A 12,818-nucleotide genomic window follows, 5' to 3' on the forward strand; every position below is an offset into this window, starting at 1 on the left:
TTAGGATCTGTTAAAATGCCGAACACACAGTATTTATATATATAAGTGCTGGGGTTTTACAGCACTGCTTGGTCTCAGCACATGGATAGATTCAGTCTGACAATTTAATGATGAGGAATTTTGACATTTGTTTCTAGCTGCCCCTGCTGGCTTCTTTTGGAATTACATTTTCTTTACCGTATTAAATAGGTTTTCATTCAACAGGTTCATCTTCCTCAGAATGTAAATACAAATGGCAGAAAACCCATCTGTTCATGTACGTGGAGCAGTAGCTGACATTGTTACAATACAGTATCACTTCTTTTTCTTACACACTTCTAATGAGAGAGAGAGCGAGCGAGCGAGAGAGAGAGAGAGAGAGAGAGAGAGGAGATATATTCTGGGTATGTGCGTATGTATGTGTGATGCGGTGTGTGTGAGATGCTCAGTATGTGTGTGTTTGTGAGAGAGAAAGATGCTGGGCATGTGTGGGTATGAGATGTTCTGTGTGTGTTTGTGTAACAGATGCTGGGTATGTGTGTGAGAGATGCTGGTTGTGTGTGTGAGAGAGATGCTGGGTATGTGTGTGACATGCTGGGTATGTGTGTGTGTGAGAGAGATGCTGTGTATGTGTGTGTGTGAGTGAGAGATGCTGGGTATGTGTGTGCGCGCATGAGACAGATGCTGGGTGTGTGTGTGAGCGAGAGATGCTAGGTATGTGTGTGAGAGGGAGATGCTGTGTGTATGTGTGTTTGAGAGAGAGATGCTGTGTGTGTGTGTGTGTGAGAGATGCTGGGTATGTGTGTGTGAGAGAGAGATGCTGTGTGTATGTGTGTGAGAGAGAGATATATGCTGGGTATGTGTGTGTGTGTGTGTGTATGTGAGAGGTGCTGTGTGTGTGTGAGAGCGAGCGAGCAATGCTGGGTATGTGTGTGTGTATGTGAGAGATGCTGGTCCAGTCAGGGTTGCCTTGGCAACCTTGGAAATGTTGTCCCTTGAAAGATGAGGATGCTGGGGGGTCAGTTAGAAACAGGACTCACACAGAGAGACGTGTATTCATTGATGTGGATTCGAGGAGCTGTAAATAAATTGTTTGCAGTGCGAAGTCGTGCTAAATTCTTCCTCCTGCCCCTCCTTGTGAGTTATGGTGCACGTGCCCTGCTTATTTGACTGATTTTTGGAACCATGGTGGGGGCCCAACACACATTGCAAATAATACAAATTAAAAAAAAGATTATTTAAATTACATTTTTAAAAACAGTTTTATTGCAGTGTAAAGCTTTTGAAATCGAAGTTCAAAGGAGGATCTGCTTTATTTATTAGAACAATAGTGTCCATAATGATGTCCTGCATTTAAACACAGTACTGCTCCTTTTTATGTAAAATACATTGTGACAAGGTTCAGAGAGAGACACGATGGCCCGTACGAACCAAGCAGTCTTCTGCCATAAGCCCTTAAAGCCCATTCAAGACAATGTGCCTCAGCAAACTGCTTAGTTAATATGGGCCTATATCTATATGCCGGCAAATGCTGACGTCTGATGGTTGCCATTTTTCTTGGCACATTTGGAAACTGACCGTGGGAGACAGAACCCCGAGCGATACTACTGCAGGTTAATGACCCCTACAGTACCATGGTTTCACACACGGTAACACCGCCTGTTACAGTATCTCACCGCGGTGATCGAGGGCTTCTTGCCGTCACCAGCAGGTGGGTGTGTCACGTCAGCCCCAAGGAAGATGACCGGCTGCTGGAAGACCGCTGAGCTGTCACAAGACAAAAATAACAACATACACACCCTGGTTACCCCCAGTGATCTCTGGTTATTACGGCCAGTGATACCCACACTGAACATAGACTACTGGGCTGCTATTTGTACTCATACAGGCATAGCCAGTAATTAAAGTGGCTGCAAAAACGAGTGGTCTTGTCTGTGTCTGATTCAAAGCTGTAGACTGAAAGACAAAGGCATCCATTGTGCATGATTTATGAATACCAAACTCAGAAAACATATATTTACTACGTGGGGCTATATCATAAGACCTCTTCCGGCGCCGGAAGACACCTCACAGCCCATTAGAGCCCACCTAGCTGACCAAACTAGCAGAGAAAGTGAATGAGTTGCAGTTCATTGCCCAGTTGGGGCTGTAAGTGGTCGCTTAGTATCGCCACTTTGCCTGGTAGTAACAGTCCTCTAAGGCCCCAGTGTTAGCTGCTGCACGCGCTACGGCGTCCGCGGCGGGAACAAGTTTTGCCCCTCTATGGTGCCGGGCCCATAGCTGCCTGAACACGCATGGAGAGATCGCGATGCGCAACCACATTTTGTAAAGACAAGATTTTTGTCTTTTCTAGATGTGACGGAGCGCTGGCCACGTCACGGCGGCGGTTTAGCCAATGAGGGCAAACCAGCCATGTGACATCATGACCCCCCCAATTTCCTTCAGCTCAACCGCAGATCGTGGCTTTCACACATGTACGCGCCGCTAGGCGCGCGTGCAAGAGCCGACACTGGGGCCACAGCCTCAGGCTGCACATACCGTTGATGAGGTACTAAGATGTTGTTGATCCCACCCAACTTGACGTTGATCTTCAGGCAGAGGTTGCTTAGGGTCTGGGGAGAGGTCTTGACCACGTTCTTCACCTGCACACACTGAGTAGCCATGCCGAGCAGAGTGTCCCCAACGCGCTTAACTTCCGCTGGAAACAGAATGACGGTCCAAACACAGTGACACAGACCCTAGCCCAGCAAGTTCAGTCCCTTCCATTACCAGAGAAGAGCCATATGGACCATTAAATACATCCCTCCCATCCCAGGAGAAGGGGCCAATTGGCCATTAAATCTATCCCTCCCCCCACAGGAGAATAGACCTATGGACTACCGAGTCTGTCCCTACTGTCTCAGGATAACAGGACAGAAGGGACTTACAGCATAACCCATTGAATGTATCCCTCACAATCTAGGTGATACAGTAACAATGTCAGACAGAAGCAACCTTACACAAACCCATGGAGTCCACAGGGTTTATTTCCAAAAGAGCCAATATTCACTGAAGTGAATGGGCATTAGTGATGGATAATGAATGAATCCAAGTGCCTGCTACCTAATTGTGATACAGCAAAACAACAACAAAAGGGACAGAAAGCCCTTCAAGCCGGTCCCTTCCTTTGCAGGATACATAGTGACGCAGTGAAGGAGACTATACAGGGTTTACACACAATTGGGTGTGAAAGGTAAACCCTAACGCTTTTGGGGGTTTCCTCACCGTAAACAGGAGTTTTTCCCGGCAGGATGACGATAATGAGCTGGAGCCCAGAGTACGTGTTCTTGAGGTGTCTGAACATGGGCTCTACGCTGTCCGCGCCCTGCGCGTATTTACAGAAGCATGGCTGGCCCTGGATCGGCATTCCCGCGTCCTTCGAGATCTTACGCAGCTGGTCCGTGAAATTCCTGGAGCGGGAAAGAACAGGTGCGTCTACAATAGGTTTCTGTGCAATAGCAAGAAGTGTATAAAATCATTTCATGTCAGGAAAGGACATGTTCATAGTAACAGAGAGAACCCCAAAAATGACACGATGCAGAGGTGCAGCCCGATAATGATTTGCAGCCCGATATACCCATTCATTTTCATTGTGACCTAAGATGCACTGATTTTCAATTACTGATGATAGGCTTTGCAATGTGTTGCAGGGAAGGACCTTACTGAATATGAATATGACTATGAATGCCACATGTACACATATGGTATCATTTGGCACTGAAAACTGCTCACTCCTAATGACAGCACCTGATGCTCTTTAACCACTGCCCAGATTCTATAACCCACACTGATGCACAATAACACAGATACACACAAATATATATATACACAAACACAGGTACCCACACAGATACACAAAAACAGATACACGAATAAAGTCACTGATACTCTAAACCAGGGGTGACCAACCCATGGACCAAAAGGCAGTTGGAATGGCCCGCCATCTCCCCCCCACCAGCGCCGAAACATGGGCTTGCCTGAAAGTTGGGCCCAACTTCCGCATTCACTCGCGGGGCCCCAGATCCCCTCTGCCACAGGGCCGGAGGTCTCTCTCCACCCCCAAAGGTAAAATGCTTAGGAGGGGAATTAAGTGAGGGGGGGAAATAGAGAGGAGATGGGTGGGAGTTGAGTGAGAGAGGAGGAGCGGGGGGAGTTGAGTGAGAGAGGAGGGGGGGTTGAGTGAGAGAGGAGATGGGTGGGAGTTGAGTGAGAGAGGAGGAGGGGAGTAGGGACAGTGGCCCATCAAAAAATGTGTGTCCATGTATTGGCACGTCTGAAACAAAGGTTGGCCACCCCTGCTCTAAACAGACCCACTAAGATGTCACATGATATACACAGATTTGCACACGCACATAGACACACACATACTCATATACAGGTATATATACTGCTGGCACTGGAAGCCAGAACTGGTTTGCTTGTATGGGTACTACAGTCCTGCCAGTCTCTACGGCTGCCACCCTGCACGTCTCTGCACTCACTTGAGCACCTCCTCCCTGCACTGCTTCTGCGGAGCAAAACAGGCGATGGCCCAGACTTTAATCTCAATGCCATTGTAGAACTGCTTCCCTCTCATGTCCCACACGCCTTGGTTTGGGGTGGCGATTGCTCGGTTCTGGGAGAGGAGAGACAGTTAGATCACCCACAGCCGTCCACTCACCAGCGCTGGTATTGCTTACTGAGCCTTTGTGCACAGCGCTAAAAGGTGTAATCCCACATGCAGTCAAAAAAACTACCTTTTGTAAAAGCAAATCACAATCTAAGTGCATATAAAAAATGTCCTGGTGCCAAGAGCTGAGATTTAGCTGCGTGTGTTTTTTTTGGGGGAAATTAATGTCTTATTGTATTTCTTCAGGGTCTCTGAATGGGGACGTGTTTGTCAACCAAATGTTTTCTTTACCCTTATCCCACTCTGTCCTCATCAGAGAGCCAATTAAGATAAGATGAATGGAAGTGGGGGCTCTGCATGTGCAAAATCTTGTTGAACATACAGTGACATTAGACAAAAGCGAGCAGCCTGGAGAAAATAAAAGCCATGTTTGTCCTAGTAGTGGTACAATGCGTCTTTAAATAAAAAAGTAGTGGTACTCTAGGTTTGTAAATAAAACATTTTTTTTTTTAAAGTAGTGGTGCTGAGTATCTCTCATTACCATCACACTTCGATCACTGGTTATGTGCTTGGCAGAGTAACTACAAGCAGTGTCAGGCTGTGCACTTACTCGGCCTCCATACTGCAGGATGGGTGCTGGGAGGACCCGCCCTGTGACCTCCGTCATGTCGTCTTTGACCTTGATTCCAAACTCCTGGATATACGGGTCTAGGTTGTAACTGGCGTTCTTCATCTGAGGGCAGCAAAGCACGAACAGACAGATCAGAGCTACACAGCCAGGGGCAGAATACAGGTTAGAGAGGAGAGAATAGAGGGACATAGGCAGGTTACAGGGAGGAGGCAGGAGTGAGGGGTACATGAGAGAGAGAGTTGACAGCCCACAGAGGCGAGAGAGAGAAAAGTGACCAACCACTGAGAGGGTGAGAGCAGAAAGAAGTGAAAAAGAAAGGGAGGGGGACACGGCGAGAAAAAATAACAGACCAGGAGGGTAGAGACTTAAACAGAAGACGTGACAACTCAGAGAATGAGAGAGAAAAAAGCTCCCGGAGAAAGAGGAAAAAAGAGAGAGGCAGAAAAAGAGGATGACAGCTCCCAGAGAAAGTGGGGAAAGGAGAAAAAAGGACAGAGAAAATAGGAGAGAGAGTAAATAGGAGAGAGAGTAAATAGGAGAGAGAGAAAATAGGAGAGAGAGAAAATAGGAGAGAGAAAATAGGAGAGAGAAAATAGGAGAGAGAGAGAGAGAGAGAGAGAGAGAGAGAGAGAGAGAGAGAGAGAGAGAGAGAGAGAGAGAGAGAGAAAATAGGAGAGAGAGAGAGAAAATAGGAGAGAGAGAGAGAGAGAAAATAGGAGAGAGAGAGAGAGAAAATAGGAGAGAGAGAGAGAGAGAGAAAATAGGAGAGAGAGAGAGAGAGAGAGAGAGAGAGAGAGAGAGAGAGAGAGAGAGAGAGAGAGAGAGAGAAATAGGAGAGAGAGAGAGAGAAAATAGGAGAGAGAGAAAAAAAATAGAAGAGAGAGAGAGAGAGAGAGAGAGGTGATAGCCGTGAAGAAAAAGGAGAAAGAACCTGAAGCCACAAATACAAATGAGTAAAAGTAGTATGATTCCCCCAGTGTGAGACGTGACAATGCTCCTCTCTTTCTCCTCCACACGCTGAGCTTTCTCCCGTGCACTGTTCACAGATCTCTATCTCGGCCTCACCATACGGACGGCTCTTCCTGCCCCTCCTGTAGGGGCTGCAGGAGCTGTGTGCGCACACATGCACACACATGCAGACAGGCGGGCCCAGGTAAAATCCCACAACTGATATGGTTTCAAGCTGCCTGCCAGCAATATGAGGAAGTGCAGGGAGACTCTGTTCCAGCTTCTATTAACCCCTTCGCTTCCAGAGAGGCCAACAACACAATGTGCTGCAGGCCCCTCTGGCAACGGAGAGGTGAAGTTCCCTAAAAATAAAGTAGTGTTAATATACCAGACATAAAAATCTAAACACTGGGATAATACTTATTGAACGTCATTTTTGGCAGATTTTCTATAGACAGAAAGGGAGACATTTTTGTTTTGTTTGAACAAATCCATAAAAAAAAAAAAAAAGTTGGAACTGGAGGTTTTAAAAAGTAGTGGTCATCAGAATTTGTAAATGTAAAAAGTAGTGGTCATCAGAATTTGTAAATGTAAAAAGTAGTGGTACTTCCATAACCCCTAGTACCATGACCACCATTGACCATACTTAAGAGATAAAGACAAGGAGGAGATGGACACAGTGAAACAGATAGAAAGGTGGAAAGACAGGAGAAGAGATAGGAAGGCAGAAGGGAAGTAGAGATAAACGGATGGAGCTGTGACCCTTATAAGCCCGTTGGGGTTAAGTTGAGGATGGAGTGTGCCATCTCTCAGACCTCCACGCTCTGTTACTCACCAGCCTGCTTATCTCCTCCTGTCTGTCCGGGGCAGACCTGGCTGTGGCTTTGATCATAGTAGAGGTCTGATTGTCCGTCAGCTTCTTGATGCATCGCTGGCCGGCCACAATGTTACAGACCTGCATTAAGTACAATACAATAGTGTCCCACTATGTGCTGGTGTCTGCACATAGGAGGGGGCAAGAGAAGGAAATCCAGACAGGTAGCTGCCATTTCTCCTGATTCACACTGTTACATTGAAGGGGCCACAGCCCCTATTATACAAACACAGTATGTGATAGGCATGGAGGTTCTCAGTTGCAACATGAAATACCCGTGACCTCGCATAAACCATCTGCCCCACAATGCTGGAGAGGTGACCAGAAGTCAGTAGACGAGTAGTCAATGCACCGTCCATTGGTGGGGGTCAATGGGCAGTTCCTTGTGAGTCACTATCTTTTTTTGTGCCACAAGTACCAAACAGATTATAAATCCTTCCGGGCAAGGACAGGCGAGTTTGTACAGTGATCCCTCTCCCCCTTTAGGACCTTTCTTATAACATACCTCTTTAACAAAGCACATGGGTAGCACTGTGGCTGATACTATACACCTTATAGATCCACATTGACCCCCTGCAGACGCACTTACCAGAACATCCTCCTACTGTCTGTGTACGTTCTTCCTACTTAACACTTAGATCGTAAGCTCTTCGGGGCAGGGACTCCTTTTCCTAATATTACTTTTATGTCTCAAGTGCTTATTCCCATTATGTGTTATATTGTTACGTCACGTGTGTTACTGCTCTGAAGCGCCATCTACATAAATGGCGCTATATAAATAAAGATATAACAACACATCAGAAAATACCGCATCCAAGCCGCTAGGAAGTGAATATGTACCCAAAAGCTAGATATCACTCCTAATAAACGGGCTCTGGCGGTGCTCAGGGAAAAGGATAATGTAGCCACAAACAGCAAAGGTTTCCTAAGAAGAGCACACGGGTATTCCATTAATATGAACGTAATGTCACATTGATTTTTTTATGTGTGTGTTAGCCTGTTACAACATGCTACAATAGCACTGGATGCAGTTATTTGTATTGGTTCTGGGGCTACTGCACCTTATTGGTTGTTGGTTTTCCTATTCGTTATCACTTTACTGCTATGTGCTGCCTGTGCTCATATTCTTCCCATGTATGAGAGGGAATAGAATTGTGTATTCAGCCCCATAGCTTGTGTTGGTCCATCACTATATTGTTATGTATGGTGACCCCCTCCATTTTACCATTTCCATTACAATTTTAATGGTTTAATTAATAAAATTACGTTCATATTAATTGAATACCCGTGTGCTCTTCTTAGGAAATCTTTGCTGTTTGTGTCTACATAAATAAAGATATATTAATAAGAGATGATGATATCATCTCTCCTATATATAAGGTGTGGGTATATATATTTATAAACACAGATATATATAAAAACACATATGTGTATATACACATATACACACATTATATATATATATATATATATATACACACACACACACACACACACACACACACACACACACACACACACACACACACACACACACACACACACAAACACACAAACACACTTCCACCTCTCCTCAATCTCACCTCTAGAGGTAGATATGTGTGCTTCTGTTCCTGTCCCACCTGTAGACAGGGCAGGTGAGGGTATTTCAGCTGCAGGTTATACTTCTGTTTAAAGTACTGAGCCACCGTGCACTCCACAGTCTGCCCGCTCTCCAGCTGAAGGGGAAACCTGAGGGGACATCACACCAAGATTGTCACTGATCTCCAAACTCAAGGCACATGGTAGATCCCCTTAACCCCTCGCATGCCGTCTACTTACGTCTGGTGACTGGCTGGTCTCCGTGTGACATTGCAAACCCGATATTTCCTCTTCATCTGTCCGCAGTGAGTCACTTCCACTTTCAGACCTGCCCGCGAGAACACAGCCCATCAGATATGCGGCACATTCCAGCATCTAAACTCAATGGGCTCTATATCAAGAGGTACGAGCGCCTCCAAAAATGTGCATTTCCTAATATATACACCTGCGCCAATATGCAAATGTCACTCCGCCCCGACTCCTCCCACTCGCTCCGCGAATCCCTCCTCCCGTCTCAGACAGACGCAGACATACCCGAAAATGGCTCAAGTAAGATTATTACATAGACGGTGCCTGGCGCATCTATATTTCAGCGCAAGTTGGAACCAATACACGATTTTGAGACAACTTTTGCCTTTGATACATAGAGCCCAATGTTACTTATAGTGCTAACGTCCATGAATATAGGAGCGACAATTCGCCAGGACCCTTTGACCATCAACCCATTTGGCTGGGTTTTTTTGTTTGTTTGTTTTTAAATCTCAGTTTTCATTTTTAACACATGGGGGGAAAGGGGCTACAAAAAGAACAAGGTATAGAAAGGGGTAAATAATTTAGCGTTGTTAAATCATCACATTTAGACAGAAATTCTTGGTTACATTTACATAGGCCATAAATAATCATACATTATTATGCAGAGGTCGAACTCTCCAAGGCACATGGGGAAAAGGTCAAATCACACCTTTAATAGCCCGCTTGGGAAAATGGTGTTGCCTAAAGCTGTTATCCAATGCTCCCAAGCGCTTACACATTTGGAGAATGAGTCAGATTGAATGCAACTTCTCCATCAGAAACACCCTCCATATCCATATCTTAGATTTAATTGTTCAACTGATGGATTACTGCGGTTCTTCCAGGCAATAGCTAACTCACAACTAACTGCCGTATATACATGTACCATTAATTTATCGGATCTGTTACAAATATCTAACGGTTTACATAGAAGAGCCACCCAGGGATCTAGAGGGAAATCGGTATCTCGCCGAAATCATTTTGCCATTAGACATAAATCTATGTTTCACAGAGCGAAAATATACAATGAGGAAATTACCCTTGTATGGGTGCTTCTTTTGAGGCATAAACTGTCAAAGGGTTTGGGTCCGACAAATGGAGCCCTTGAATTCACAAATCCCCACATTTGATCAAATATAAAGAGTTCAGTGTTTGATAGCCCCAAACTTTGAGTGAATCAAATGCTTCAACCTTCTTGAATACCCAGACATGCACCACCCTGGAGATCCCCCCCCCAAGGTGCATGCCCGGAAGTCTCGGGCAGACATGCCCAGAGAGAAGTCCCGGTTACCAAGAAGCGAAGCCACGACCGAGTTTGCATTGGATAGGCTAGCTTGTTGAAATCCCATAGCCATAGGGAATGGCTAACTAATGTTAGAGGAACTCTCAGTGACCGTTTATGTTGTTTGGGTAACCATAATATTGGTTCCACCCATCTTATCTGTTATGTGAGGCATGCCAGTATATAAGTTGGCTTAGGTGAGCTGCTTTATAATAGGATAAGTGTGGCAAAACCAAACCCCCCACTAGTTACTGGTTGATAAAATAGTCTACTACTAACCCGTGGTTTCTTATTTCTCCACATAAAATTCGATATTTGCTTTTGGAAACCATGAATATCTGGGAACCGGAGGTGTATGGAATAAATATAAAATCCTTTGCAGTAGATTCATCTTTATGGAATTGACCCTACTTATCCATGATATGTGAAATCTGGACCCCTCCACTAGCTCCTTTTTCAGGGCTTTAAATCAAAGCCTGGTATTAAGCAGAGTATATTCATAATATACTCAATAACTGCGCCATCCCAAGGAAAGAGAAATCGAAAAGCCTTGGAGCCATTATTGACAAAAGCGTCGCTGATCAGCCGCATATTGCATCTATTGTGAAGAACTGTTACTTCCAAATCCACCGATCCTGAGACAAATGAAGGAAGCGTTTCTCTTGATAACCAATGTACAGATAGTAGCACAGGCCTTGGTCTCCAGACTGGATTTTGCTAATTCTCTGCTGATCGGTCACCAAAAAACATAATATCAAAGCCCTGCCGCTGGTGCAAAGCGCCACTGCCCGTCTTATAGCAGGCAAGGAGGGACCACATCTTGCCAGTATTACAAGAGCTATACTGGCTCCAGGTGGCGCAAAGGGTTAATTTTAAGAGCTTGACCCTTACCTTTAAGGCTATCCCATGGACTAGCCCCCCCTTCCCCCACCGTCAGAACTGCCTAATCAGTAACACCCCCAATCGGCCCCGTCGATCTGCCATCGCCCCTCCACTGATTGAGCCTCGGTTTAACGTCAATAAGGCTGGAGGGGGAGCTTATAAAGGACCGCCCCAAGACTGGGGAAGAAGCTCCCTGCTGCTTTAACAAATCCGGAAGCTTCACGTCCATTCAGAAAGGAATGAAAAACCTTCCTTTTTAAACAAAACATGGCAAGCAGTCCCTAATACCCTGGCAGCCAGCTTTCCTGCTCCCATTAATGCTTTCCGCCCTTTGTCGGTCTTCCACGTCGTTCCCCTATATGTTTTCCATCGCTGGGTCCCGGTGGTAGATCTGGGATGGGTGTCCTCCCTATGCTCCTACACGCGCTCCAGTACGGGGTTTCTTGGCGAGTAGCGCGTAAGAAAATAATTGGCAATAAATACATTGAATCTGAGGACATGGTCAGGAATACCCCACTGTATTTGAGGGATTCAGATTTCCACTTAAAACTAAAATGTGAGGATATCAGTTTGGGCCTGGGGGATGTTTAATGCTTCTGACTTGTCTTTATTCATTTTAAAGCCAGAGATGCTTTGAAAAATATCTAATTCATTGAGCATTTGGCTGTTTTCTACCAAAAACATCTCTGTGTAATCGGTTCCCTTAGAAAGATTCAGTCACCCTTAAAGAAACTGTCTTACTATTTGTATCTTGAATGAGTGTTTTGATTTTCATTAGGAAGACTGGATTCAAGTATATCAGCTATTTATGCCCAGTTGTGACTAACGGTGGCTTTATAATTACGATACAAATAATGGATACAACAAAAGAACTTTGAGGACTGACTAACAGTCTTATCCCCACAAGACAGTAGATAAAGAATGTAAACACTTTCATCCCCTCAGGCATACAGGCGAGAAGAGTTTACCTTTGATCTCCTTGGTGAACCGAACCCTCTGTGAATCTGTGAGAGGTTTAGGCTGTTCGTCTATGTTCCGGATGTCCAGAACCTCGCACATAAATTCTATGACGGGCTGCGCTTTGTAGAAAGCAGTGGCTGAAACTGGCGGTGTTAGGGAGAGAGTTAGGGAAGAGGGTGAGAGTTAGGGAAGAGGATGAGAGTTAGGGAAGAGGGTGAGAGTTAGGGAAGAGGGTGAGAGTTAGGAAAGAGGGTGAGAGTTAGGGAAGAGGGTGAGAGTTAGGGAAGAGGGAAAGAGGAAGAGGGAGAGAGGAAGAGGGAGAAAGGGAGAGGGAGAAAGGAAGAGGGAGAAAGGGAGAGACATTTTGAGAGAGAGGGAGAGAGAGAACAGTCAGAAAAATAGCGACAGAGAAAAAGTGTAACAGAGACAGGGAGAGAACCCTGGCAAGAGAAAAAAAGAAAATAACAGGGGGAGAGAGGAGAAAGTGGGAGCCAAAGAAGTAAAGAGAGAAGGTGAGGAAGAGATCAGGCACCTGTAGGAATTCTGCAATCCTGATCTCACAGACACCAACACTCTTCTCTGATAGAGCTCAGCAAAGCCCAGAAGCCCAGCCTGGCAGTGTCACTTACCATCAATATTCAGCATCATGTTCCACATGGCCGGCCGGACAGACTGATGGAACCCAAACCAAACCTCACGCCCCCCACCCAGCGGGTGATAGTAACCCTCAGGGGGTGAAAAG

General features: G+C 45.5%; 1 protein-coding gene across 2 annotated transcripts in view; it reads right to left on the reverse strand.

Moving 5' to 3' along the window:
• LOC142497147 (protein argonaute-1) overlaps positions 1–12,818 on the reverse strand; it is a 50,899-nt gene that overhangs the window by 18,933 nt on the left and 19,148 nt on the right. For both annotated transcript variants that reach the window (XR_012802186.1, XM_075604570.1), the window contains exons 5-14: positions 12,706–12,818; positions 12,085–12,219; positions 8,902–8,989; positions 8,664–8,811; positions 7,042–7,161; positions 5,238–5,360; positions 4,500–4,633; positions 3,244–3,428; positions 2,518–2,677; positions 1,656–1,746 (exon numbers count right to left, since the gene is read on the reverse strand). The exon at positions 12,706–12,818 is cut by the window's right edge and continues 24 nt beyond it. Coding sequence is in view for 1 of the 2 variants with exons in the window: in XM_075604570.1 (XP_075460685.1) it covers positions 1,656–1,746; positions 2,518–2,677; positions 3,244–3,428; positions 4,500–4,633; positions 5,238–5,360; positions 7,042–7,161; positions 8,664–8,811; positions 8,902–8,989; positions 12,085–12,219; positions 12,706–12,818 (1,297 nt within the window). In the remaining variant the exon portion in view is untranslated. The remainder of the gene's footprint in view (positions 1–1,655; positions 1,747–2,517; positions 2,678–3,243; positions 3,429–4,499; positions 4,634–5,237; positions 5,361–7,041; positions 7,162–8,663; positions 8,812–8,901; positions 8,990–12,084; positions 12,220–12,705) is intronic.

The sequence above is a fragment of the Ascaphus truei genome, chromosome 6 (genome assembly GCF_040206685.1).
Source record: "Ascaphus truei isolate aAscTru1 chromosome 6, aAscTru1.hap1, whole genome shotgun sequence".
Lineage (NCBI taxonomy): Eukaryota > Metazoa > Chordata > Amphibia > Anura > Ascaphidae > Ascaphus > Ascaphus truei.